The 13,753-nt window shown below is 28.9% G+C and overlaps 1 protein-coding gene across 1 annotated transcript in view; it reads right to left on the reverse strand.

Moving 5' to 3' along the window:
• alka (glycine receptor subunit alpha alkaliphile) overlaps positions 1-9,386 on the reverse strand; it is a 100,138-nt gene extending 90,752 nt beyond the window's left edge. Inside the window, exons 1-2 of the mRNA XM_085959180.1 lie at positions 9,063-9,386; positions 2,347-2,439 (exon numbers count right to left, since the gene is read on the reverse strand). Of these exons, the coding sequence (XP_085815306.1) occupies positions 2,347-2,402 (56 nt within the window). The 5' untranslated portion in view covers positions 2,403-2,439; positions 9,063-9,386. The remainder of the gene's footprint in view (positions 1-2,346; positions 2,440-9,062) is intronic.
• Between the last annotated feature and the right edge of the window lie 4,367 nt (positions 9,387-13,753).

Below are 13,753 nucleotides of genomic sequence, written 5' to 3' on the forward strand. Positions count from 1 at the left end.
CTACAACTGATAAAAGTGTGGTCATTTTAATATTCAAACAGTAGTTCAATAAGTAGATTAAGTCTAATGATAATTTTGTGTTAAAATACTATTTGTCGATTCTTTCGTGAAGTTGATGTGGTTAAATAATTGATAGGAATAAAAAAATTAATATTATGTAGGTATATTAGAGTAATGAAATATGGTGTTTTATTTTGAAAATACTTTGAATGTATTTCTAAATATGTTTTAAAATGATTCGGTGTATTTGGATAACTATAATATAATATAGTAATTGAAGTGACTTGTTATTGCATAGTCAGTTACAACTACATTTATATTATAATGTGAATGTTTTGGTTCCAGTGACGGTCGAATATGTTTTGCCAATGTATCTAAAATTTTGTTGTATTTTACCACGTTTTTCTTAGCTCATATTCTTATTTGTCCGGTGGTTGTTTATCCAGTACAAATCTTGCAATCTATTTTTAACTAACTTCCCGACTAACTAGACATTTGAAACTTTTAGAATAAACCAGGACACGATGCCGATGTATTCTTTTAATACTTTTAGCCATCTTTAAGTAGAATTAAATTCATTTTCAGTTAATTCTGTTTTGTATGAAAAGTTATTTCGGAAGAAATCCGTAATCTAATACACTATTATTGGTTGCTAAGGGGGTGGTCCTAGCAACTAAATTATTAACATATACCTGCGTTACTATGAAAATCAAAATGACATTTCAGTATTCTATATTTATTTGTTTGTTTGTTGCAAAATAGCAAAAAAATGATTTGTTGACAATTGCCTTATTTGTTCTAAATTATGAATACATAGAATTGACAAGTTTATATGATTCAACAGAAAATTTAAAAACGTGGTATATAAAAAGTTATTTTTATCTTGTAATTATTTTGAGTATAAAGTTTGTTATGAATTCATCTTAAATATGAAATTACTTGTAAATAGTTTAAATCATTTGTAACAGTTTTTTAGGCTCCATCTATATTGAGACAACTTACCTATGTGTCTTTGCATGCGCCTACTAATTTGATTTATACTACACAGCCATATTTTTTAGAAATTGGTATAATTTTAACCAAAATAATATCGTACAATATTGGGCTACATTTTATTGTAGCGATAAATTAATTGTCTAATTTATTGGACTTGTGGCATTATTGTGTTCATTGCGTTTGAATGACGTTAGAGCGAACACGTCAGGAGCTTTTATGATTAAAACTAAAACCATGAGGTTATACGACATTAGGAAATATTATGAATTATTAATATTGAAAAAACAAACTCCAATTAACTGGAAAGCTTAGCATGATAAAAATATACGTGGATTAAAACACATGTAATGAAAATAGTGTAAATGATAATATTATAACGAGCTGTACCTATATTAAAATAAATAATGACGTCCTGACACTTGACACCATATATTATAAGACATTACCTATCTAGAGTTATATAATATTCAGGATTGTCTTGAATTGAAATGCGTTGAAATAATTATTTGTGATCTGACATTAGAATAATATTATTCATAGTGGGTATCCAGATATAATCATTTTGACAGTATTATATGTTATATAATAATACATAATATATATTAAGACGTGATATGCTTGAGCTTTAGAAGTTTACAGAGATGAATAAATACCTACATGAAATTCACATTGTAAATAATATACGTATTAAGTATAGTATCTATATATAACATTATAGTTGTAATATATTACTGATTGGTATAAAGTAACCGAATTTGAAACTAATAGCTTCAAATGAAATGGTACCATCATTTATTATATAATTTGAATATAATAACTAAATTGTAAATGTGTCCACTCCGTACTAGTACCTAATGCAAATGGCAATTAAACGTCGCTGTAGGATTGGTTTCCCGAATAGACCAAATGTTCAGGAGACGAAAAACAAATTTCATAATCCTATATTTAAATACATGGAGATATTTTTAAATTGTTGTTTTCACAGCATATGAATGATGAATTCATTACCATTACTAAGTAAATTAAATAAAAGGATGGTTCTGGTTCATTTAGATACAAAAAAACATTCTGCATTAAAAGGTCAATTTCGACAAAAACGGATATTCGGCAAACCAATCCTATAGCGACGAAATGTTGCACTTTGATTGATTTAAAAAAATTAGATCGTCGATACTATATTTTAAAATTAGGTTATCATACATCTTTATATAATATATTATATTATACACCTCAAAATATGTCTTACGTTTTAAATGATTAATGTGCAATTTGCCTTTCTTCATCGCTGTATTAAGACAAAATATATTTTATGGGGGGGGGGGTTATATAATAGTTATAATTGTTACTTACCAAAGAAGTAGCAGTGCCCAGAGGCGTGCTTTGCGGGCGCGCGGAGAGCGGCTCATGTCCGCGGCCGCGCGCCGCTGCCCGAAGCAACGGACCCTGGAAATATCAAAGTATTCTTGAGATAGAAGACATCTAATACCTAAAAGTCATTTAGCTTAGCATTACCATTTAGTAAATATTTTCTAAATGGAACACAGGTACACCAGTAAAATATCATGTCGTGAATAAATAAATCGTCTGATGCATTTAAAAATTGTTTACCTAATTGAATTCCCTGGCTCTGAAAATTTAAATTTACACACCAAAATTGTGATCTTGAATGCTTTGGAAATCAAAATTAATAATAATATCGCTTTATTTCAGGATGGCTGTCATAGGAAGTAAAATTGAAAAATATGCCTCTAAGTGGGACGTAGAAAAAATGGTAATATTGTCCGGTATGTTCTCATTTACGTCAAATTCGTCTACGCTAAGTGACATAACTATAATTAATATATCATAAAAAATAAGACAGTGGTACTTTTAGAATAAAACATAATAATTGCTGTTTACAGAAGATTGTGATTTATTGACCGATATAGTAGAGTGTATATATGACAGGTTATTACTAGTTAGTGTAAGTTATATGCGAAGCGAATTGTCGAAGATAGATCCAAAGTATTCTATATTATTAAAAAAATAAACATTGATAGACTACACATTCACTATAGAATGGTGAATTATATATAAAATAACGTTACCAAAATATTGTAATCTAATAAAATTAATGAATTTGACTGAGTAATCAAATTCTGTAGTTTAAGGTCTACGCCACGTAGAGAATACATTATATTATAGCATGGCGTAGACCCATGTATTAAGAGGTTGAAAAAACAACCAAAGAAATATTTGTAAGTTATTTTCAATGTATTTTGAAGATATATTTGTTGAGCTGCGATTATAAGCAAATGATAATAATGATTACATACATATATTACAAAATATTTGTCAAAGAAAGTGAATGTTTACTCTGTACGCGATACCATCTGATAAATATTTTATGTCAAAAACGGTTGAAAAATCACATGTATTTTAGACGGAATCTTTCCCCAATAAACCAAACATAACATTAAGTGTGCCACATAGACTCTGTGGTCCCTGTCATATCATATTCGGAAATTCTAAACCTTGCGTCTTCTGCTATCGGCTGAAAGCTTGATTTCGGTTGATTGCCCACCATAAATGCAATCAGTCATTTTATTCATGACAGTATGGTTTAATGATCGAGTTTCGGCCATTACAGGTTGTTGAAAATTATAGCCAAAAAACCATGATGGATTTTATCAGCACGTAAGCAATGTAGGAACCTTATTGTTATTGATGGATGTTTGCCGTGAAAGTAATTTTTGACAAATATTTTTTTTCGTCTATTATTTGCAAATAGGTGGAAAATTTACGACATGGTGTTCAAAAAATATCATTATTATTATTTATTATTAAGAACTTCATATTAGCATCTGTAATTATTAAGGGACGTGCTTCGTGTAAAATAACAGAAAAAGGTTGACTCCCTATAAAGTTGCTATCTAATTCCATCATCATTATTTTACTACTGACAGGAAAAGTTGTGTAGGTGTGCGAAACTACTATTTGTCTAAATGGCTAATGGTGCAAATATTTTAAAACTTTCCCATACATCTTTTTCGCGCTTTCACATATCAGTGTATAATGCGAATAAAATTTTTGATAATTTCATTTGTTTTGTTTATCAGTCGTTAAATTCGAATTCAAAATAATGTTTTTAAAATTGGAACTGCGCAAAAGACATGTGTGAATTTCAGGCTTATTTGTTGGAAATGTAAATTTATATATTATATGATAAACAAAAGCATTATTAACGCCATTGTAGCGATGTATGTACGTAGAGGCCCAAGGCACTTTTAAGCTTGGATGTCTGCTTTCTAGAATTTTGTTCAAATGGTAAATCTTCATTGAGTGCGAAAAATAATTACTAATTGTAGCACATAATATTATATTAAAAAGACGGCTCACGTGATGCAGTGCGTAAAGCGCTGGTCTTCCATCCAGAGCTCTGAGTTCGATCCCGGTGAGTACATAATATATTTATGTGATTTTATCAAACAATGGCTGTTTGTGATTATTCAAAATTACTAACAACCACCTTGTACGAAAAAGCAAGGACATGGTTATTAATAATTTATAAAAAAATACTTATAAATAAAAATGTGCTTATCACTTAGTATTTACCAAGTGTAAAGGTTGGTGAGCTTTATTAAGTACTTGGCACCCTCTTCTTCTACATATTTCTAAGAGTTTGATACTTTTTAACGAAGCGTCCGCCTCTTTATATAGAACTGCCACTATGTATTTATACGAATGTTATTGTTTTAAAAATATTTAAAAAAAAATAATATGGTACATACATAGTTATTACAATAATAAACAACTCGTACATGTTTTGTATAACAAAGTATATTGATTTATTTGAGTTTATAAATCAATAAAAATAGTCTGTTTATTAGTAATTCATTTTGTATTTAATTCATAACCTACGGGAACTTATTATGTTCAAATTCATGAGAAAATAACATGGCAAAGTGAATCAAACATTTACAATAAAGTATTTTCAATATTATAATAATATTATTGTTATGGTATCAAATGTTATATAAGTGAATAATAATAAAAAAAATAGCATGGATTAAGGATATTTTACTGAAATTAGGATTATAAGTTTGAGTACCTATCTGTATTTTTATATACATAATACAAAACTGCCATTTTATAATCATATAAAAATTAGAAAAATGGGATAGTTTAATTTTTATTTGTCAATAGGTAATTGAGGAAAAGAAAAATTTTAATAGTTTTTAGAAGTTGTATAATTATTTAAATTTTATTTGTCGAACCTACGTTTTTTTCTGAAATATTTTCCAAGAGCTGATACTGTCTCTATAATTAAATTGGCGAAACTAGTTTTGTTATTATCAAATAATATGGATTTATATCTTAATATATTTTGTTTTATTTCACCTACCATTGGGAATCGTTTTAGAAAACCCTTGAAAATAAAACATTTACATATTAAATAAAGCAAACTAAAATAAACATAGAAAGTTTATATAATTTAGAAAAACACTAACTGAGAGAGTATATCACAACCAATAGAAAAAACTTTTTTTGAAAAAAGTAAGCCAACCGGTCGGGAATCGAATCCGGCATTTCCAACGGGTAAAAGCCCCAAACTCGTCGCATTCAGCCATTATGCTACGGAAGACATACTAATGATGACAATATTTAAGCTATTGGCTATTAAATACCTACCACTCAGCGCTCTTCGAAATCGTGTTACTTGGGCAATCGATTTCGAAGAGCGCTGAGTGGTAGGTATTTAATAGCCAATAGCTTAAATATTGTCGTCATTAGTATGTCTTCCGTAGCATAATGGCTGAATGCGACGAGTTTGGGGCGTTTACCCGTTGGAAATGCCGGGTTCGATTCCCGACCGGTTGGCTTACTTTTTTCAAAAAAAGTTTTTTCTATTGGTTGTGATATACTCTCTCAGTTAGTGTTTTTCTAAATTACATAATGTTCAATAATCAGAATGATATATTCTTAAATCTTGTGAATTATTCGTTTCAATAAAAGAAATAGTTAATTAAAAATAGAAAGTTTAATTAATCATTCTGAGTTGGTGTTGTTAATTTGATAAAATTAAAGCCACAAACAAGGCTATGTAAGTAAGAGGAGCTTGGCGAAATGTCATCAAGTAAAAATTATTTCAACATGGTCGGTCGTGTCTGGTAAAACTTAAAACTACACAATAATTTAGACATAATTCATCACGCTATGATCTCATTGCGACATTTTGGGGGTCGCGTGTTTAACCGTTTTCAGAAAAATAAATTTTATTAGCATATTACTAAAAAAATATTTGACCAGTGAGTGTTAAAAACAATGTGTTTTGCACTTTTTTACCGTGAAAATAACATTATTCATATACAAACAACAAAATTGTCAGTCGACAAATAAATCACCTCTGGTTTCACATACTTTTTCCCCACCAATATTATTAATGATTTTTAGGACCTTACGATTATTTACAATAATTGTTTAATAATAATTATAGGTATAAAATCATGCTGATTATAATTTAAATTGTTTCTAATACTCATACTCACCAGGTCAATGGTAGGTATTATTATTTTTTGTTATTAGTATTTTATGTTAACAACATATTTTTAAAATAGATATTTCATCGATTTCTTAAGGAAACACAAAACGTAATAAAATAAAAATAAAACAATTAACTATTATATTATTATTTTATACATTACTTAAAGTTATATTTATACTTACCTGCATAAATTGTTTTCAAGCTATTAAAACCTCAGATGTGTCAATTTCGTAATATTATTTTTTCATATATTTAATAATTATATGATTAGATTCCAACAAGATTTAAATATATAATAAATTATTGAAATATCCGTATTAACGTGTCTCATTTTTTAGATTTTACAATCATTCGATGTTAAAGAACCCTTTATTGTTATTTTATTAAATTGAGTTATTACAGACTTACAAGAGAATTAAAGTATATGGCCATGTTTGTGGTGTAGAGATGTCTCGCAACCACAAAAGTTTATTGTTGTCACAGCAGAGGTTTTAACAGCTAAACAACGATTAATTGTTCTAATAAAATAATTAATTATTCCAGTTTAACAAAATACTTTTAAAAAATAAAACTTTTGCCTAGGTACCTACCTACATAGTTACATTAAATCATTTACTTTAATTATTAATAAGAATATGTATCTAATGCGAGTTAATAAAATCTTTATGGCATTTTTTTCGATACAATTTCAATTATAAAGTAAAATAAATAATGAAGATAAGGTACACTTTCAAGAATTTGCATAAATTTATTACCTGAGCGATAACAATGAGGCAAAACAAAGCAAATATATTTGAGCGTGTTTGTTTTAAACTTATATTTGAATTACAAAACCGCAAAATCCGTCTGTCCAACTTCATACGACTTTTATATGTTGTGCTTTTGTGAAAGTTCCCGTTCTTGGCTTTGTAATAATGAAAGTTTCGCAGCTAGTAACCATTTTTAAGTCAAATTTCCTTCGTGTTTAGAAATGATTTTAGCGAAAACGTACTGAAAGTAAAACGTTTTTACTATCACAAACAATGTTTTTCGCATTCCATTTAATGAAATAATAACAGTTTTTGTCTTATAGCTCATATGATTTATTATTAAAATGCCTTGCCATTTAAAACGTCGTTCAACTAAGTACAACAGTACGATATATTAAGCATATACCTACTTACCATATTATGTACATAGACGGCAATCGATTATTTTAACTTTACCATAAAGCAGTCCCATTGTACATGTCAGCAATAGCTTCTGAGAAAATACTAGTCATAAAATATCTATAGTGGTGGTTTATTGAGCTTTTTCCTATTATTTTAGCTTCGTATTGCAATATTTTTCATTTAAGTGATCCATAATATTGTTTTTTTTATTGTTGATAGAATATATAACTTTTATAGTCATATATAAACTAAATCATACAATAAAATATAAAATTGTAGATTATTTTGAGTTTTTCAAATATCCGCGATATTCATGTTACTATCAATCAAATATAGTAGGTATATAGTTTTGTATCTATTATATGTATTACATAATATTATTTAGTTAGACATGTACATTAATAATCCAACGAAGCACGATTTTCAAATTTCAAATCTTCAAATAATTTAAAACAATCTTAATAAAATGATTAAAAAACGCAAAATGTATGTTTATGAAAGTCTGTTAAGGATTTTTTTAAAAATATTTTTAACATAATAAATAGTGTGGCGAATTTTATGTTGAATCATTATCGGGGTAGCAAATCTTAATTAATGAATTAAATGGTTCAAAGTTGGCACGGAAGCATCTGTATATTTACTTTATAATATAAAAAAACATGAATTTATTAATTATAATGATATTCAAATCAAATATCTCTTATCAAGATCTTTTGTAATATGTAAATTTCCTAATTTTTATACATGATCAAAATTACATGATATATTAATTGAAACATAGAGTTTTATAATATTATAATAAGATGCCTCATTTTTCTGAAAACTGGGATGATTCATTGAATATTGTGGGTAGATGGTATATATAACTGAATATTATAAATATAATATTCCTTTGGCAATGTTGTGACTCATTTTTAATTCAGCTTATTGCATGACAAAGAAAGTTTTACGTAGAATATTGCAAAAGTTATATTAAACTCTAATATCAGGTTTAATTTATAATGAATTTTTAGTTTTCTATTATTACCTGTTTTACAAACGTTATCTATTTTAATTATTTTTCGTTAATCAGCTTGAATGAATAAATTTATATTTAAAAAAATTATTTAAGAAATGACACGTGAAAATATTAAATAAATAATAATTTTATATTTTAAAAGTTTAAAATAATAAAGATAAATTTATCAACAATAATTTAAAATCAAAAAGCTCTGTTGTTGGTACACAATTAATATTAACTTCGATTAAAATTTTCTTCTTCTTCCCATGTTTACTATAATGTATATGACTGCAATATTTTGTATATGAATATTATGCTACCAATATTTAATAAAAATAACACTTATGTTGAAATATAAAATAGTAAATGGTTATTAAGTAGTGGTACTTACCGTCGATCAACAAAATAATTCCTTTTGAAGTTTGTGCGTTTTTGAACAATCCAATTTAAATGGAAACCGTTAAACTATAACTGCCTTTCATCGATACCCGAAACACATAGAAATTAAAATACCGAACGTACATTAAAAGCTATAACGATATCAAAAACATTATTTACACGATGCCGACAGCTGGCGACAGATACACAACGTTTTGAGGGGAAAGAAAACTCGATACGGCGGGTGTATTATGCTTTCCCGGTCGGAAAAGTCGATCGTGTCGGTTGGACGTCGAGCACTCAGGCGAGCTAGTTAGACGCCGCTCTTCTACCGACTGACTACCGTCGCGACGCTATTTTACTACGTAGACGCTGCAGTCTTAACTATGCGGACGACAACAAATTCACTGTGGCCGTAGGGCAAAGCATGCACTCCGCATAGAAAACTGACGGGAATTTTTACTGGAAGAAATTCACAGAGAATTTTCTAGGTTATAACTACCTACTATATGTTGTATGTTTATAACAACTGTCTCTGATTTAATGCGCAGCTAAAATTAGAGATTATTACATTAATATTGATAATATTCGATATAAACTTAAAAGAATTATCTCTTTTATGATCGTTACAAATATAATTTTTACTATTTATTAAACTGATAATAAGACCTTTTATATGATAGAAGTCAGTATTTAATAGAAAATATTTTATAAAATAAGTTTACCAAAGATTATGTGAGTATAATAAAAATAATAATGTGATTTGACACTTAACTTTGGAATAATATTGCCAATAATATTATATAGTATTTTAAAAGATTAAACAATAATTTATTGATTGAATCAAAGTATTATCATGAATGGCTACTAAAAGGCTTATCCGGGAAGCGAGAAAAAACGTTTACCTAATCAACCGTGCATTTCGAACACGTGATTTAAGACATCTTAAGGCAATCATTTATCGTTTTTGTTAGACATAATGTGACAATGATCATTGCGAGGAAGTACAAATTAGCGCTTCACTTTGAAAGAATTATCTTGTTTTGTTTTTTTTATAACAAACTGTACATTAGTCTGGCATTAAAACTTGACCAAATGGATGGTGTGTTAGGATGAGTAAGTGCTAAAAATTAAATACCTACGTAAACTTACTGTATTCAGCGTCGCAAACTTGGTGCTTTTCTTGCCACATGTAGCCATTGTTTAATAAGCATCTAGTCAGCAAAATAAGAATCTGGCATGTGGTATTAAATTTAGCATTTTTGAGAGTGTGAACAGCTTAAAATGTCCATAAAAAAAGAATATTACATAGATTTGCTTGAAATTCAACATGCTGTCATTTTGTATTTAATAAAGTAATGTGTTGAATGATTTTAGTTGCATTATTGAATTATGTTTATAATATAATATACAATGTTTATAAATATGATAATTTTCAATATTTAGCATATTCGCGAACTACCATATTTTTGTTCCAGTCTCACATATTTTAGTCAAAGACAGTTGGCAATACTGGTACTTACCTTCTATCATGCAAGTGAGTAAGAAATGGATAGAAGCATATAAAATAATATAACAATATTTTATGATACATTTATTCGTTTAATTTTGTTATACATAATGACGACCTATTGTGGAAATATGCTTGCATGCCTTACTTTCTACGCGATATCAAAAAAGTAAAATGAATGAAGTTTCTAATTAATTATACGCCATCCTTGAACTGTAAAACTGCCTGACTTTCACAACCTGATGGAAACATGATTGAAAGAAAAACATTGTTCAGTGACAGTGTTGATAACAAAATTGGCTGATATTAATATTTTGAATTCGTCGTGAAACATTATTTCCGTCAATATGTAACTATTACAAAAACAAAAAATGGAAAAAAAGTTTTTTGAAGCGAAGCTTCTTTGTGGACGTTTTTGATAGAAAAGTGAAAGATAATAAATAGTAAAACGGAAAAGCGTTTATGCTCATGCGTACAACTGCGACACTGCAGTAAACACCACAAACATGGACCCCTCCAAACCAACTCACCCCGCACCATATTCAATATTAATCAAGCGTATCACGACGTCCTACGTTTGAATGTGAAGCATCATCAGTTGTTTATACTTGAGAATGTTACAGGAGCAAACACCCAGGACTGAAATCACAACGCACTCAATTGTGCTCTGACTGAGTTAACAGATACTTAATTTAATAATAACTGCCCATGGCAGAGAGGAGTACAAAGCTAAAACAATGTGGACATAAAAAATAATGTGAAGAGATCTTCACGTTGCAATATTTTTAAAAGCTTCAAAATTGGCCCTTGTGGCGAGGTTAGTTCCCTTTTTTAACATATTTTCGGCCATTCCCAGAGGAAGTGCGACCTATAAATATAGCTTTGTCTCACTCGCAGCTAGAGTAGGGTTTCGGAAATTTCCCAACGGGAGTTCTCGAGAAATTTTCGAGATTTTCCATCCCGAATCTCGAGAATTGAAATTTTTAACATTTCGGGAAATCCCGGATCCCGAGAATCTTTTCTCAGGATTCGGGATTTCTTCATTATAGAATATTAATTGAACGATTTTGAAAACGATAAGGAAAAAGTGGACAGAAAACACAAAACTTTCAAAGACTGATCGGATCATTTAACACAATGAAGCCAACGTCGACTCAAAATGAGCGCAATTTTTGCAACATCAGGCAATTTTGTGTCTCAAAAGCGTGCGCGATCGGATCAGACGCAGCGATTGACAGTCTGTGTTTTTTGAACGTCTATTTTAATAATATCTATTTTATTTGTCTTCTTACATAAATAATAAAAAAAATCATATCTTTTTCGAATTTGTCTGTTTTTACACTGATTTTTGGATTTTTTTTCAATTTCCCGATATCTAGAGAATTCTCGAGATTTTTTTTCTGGAAGTCCCGAATCTCGAAAATTCAAAATTTTATCATTTCGGAAAATCCCGAATCTCGAGATTGAGATTTTCTCGGGAAATACCAAACTCTACTCGCAGCACCTATTGCAACGCATTTATTATGAATTTTAGTTATTTATAACGTCTAAATTAGGTGTTGTTGTTAACTACGAAATTGCCAATTATACAAATCAGGCTTTTAAGACACAGACACGTAAACAATCAGTACGGTACTAGGTACTTATGTATATGAAAAAGGCGGATTAAATATTGTCAGAACCATATTTTTTAGATACAGTTGGAAATTTTTTTACATGTTGATCATATTATAATATGCGTAATTTGTACACACCTTAAATAAAACAAATCATGTGTGTAAAATGAAATATGAGTCACATGCCAACTATTTATTTTTATATGGTGGTAAAGATAATGTGTGCAACGCTCACTAATAAAAAGCTATATTTCGTGACGTTACTTGCCCTTCTCACGCATTAAAAATTCAGGTCATCCTTGAAAATATTGTGCACATGTACTCAATGTGTACCTTTACCTAACTCAATTCTATTGACATAATGGTTTTCTACTAGGTGCATTATATTAGAGTGTACCTATTTATTATATTACAAAGGGTTTTCTGACCTAAATAGTTTTTTGTAGCAACTCTTATATTAGTTTGATATTATACCTTATCTTATTAGACTACTACTCAATGATATATTTGCTAGTTACTATTTCAACATATTTTACAGAAATCTAAATAATAATAGATCCGCGTTTTAGAAATAACTATAACTACAATTTTATGAAAAATTACACGTAGAGTCTGTCTTCTATAAGCTGGCGTGCCGATTTCCCCCTCGTTTCACCATCCCATCACGTTCCCTCCCATTGAAAACTTGAACAATTGAACGCGATGGCACAATGCTTTTCGTGTGACGTGTACGCCAGTTTATAGAATACAGACTCTACTTATATCTTCACCGATCAAAGTTTTTTTTATCATTGGTAAGAACAAAATAAAATTGTGCCGCAGGCTACTTTTTTCATTGAATGAATCAAAAAAGTGGACGAAAATATGTTTTTTTTTTCATTCACAAGATTTAGGAGGGAAATAAAATGTCATTCAATGAAGGTTTTCTTCTTCTTAATGTTTCTCCATTTGAAACTGAAATTTTGTTCAATCCACTTTTACTGTTACTATTACTTACTTAATCATTACTTAATCAAGATGTCAATACAAAAATATTATTCTCTAACGAATTCATTAAATTTAATATTTAATACGAAATTATGATTTTTATTTAAAACACAAAGGATTTCTTTTCGTTTGTTAACGTCGTTATGCTGCAATCGTGCTCTGATATGGTCGAAGGAACGATGGAATCACTAAAATTACAGACAAAAGAACATGGTTAAAAAATTAGCTTCTAAAATTATTATATCTTAATTTGGTTAATTATGATTTTATTATTATACGTGTTTGATCTATAAAGGCATGCCTTTATACTATACAATAACCTATGGACATTACAAAAATCCCGGGCAGATAGGTACCTACTAAATATTATCTTTTCATGCAAGTTATTGAAAAATAAATAATAAATTAAAAACTTCTTTATAGTTTTACGTAAATTCAACAGTGCATTGTAAAAATTGATTCATATAAAACTTGAACGTTTCAATTTTGTGCCTGGGAATTTATTTGAAATTCATTTTTTTTTTTTGAAATTATGAACAATAAAAAAAATACAAAGCCTAGAGGTATCAAAAATATAATATCTTGGAAATA

This window comes from Rhyacophila brunnea, unplaced genomic scaffold, assembly GCF_057557595.1.
Source record: "Rhyacophila brunnea isolate RB1 unplaced genomic scaffold, BYU_Rbru_1.0 scaffold_8, whole genome shotgun sequence".
NCBI lineage: Eukaryota > Metazoa > Arthropoda > Insecta > Trichoptera > Rhyacophilidae > Rhyacophila > Rhyacophila brunnea.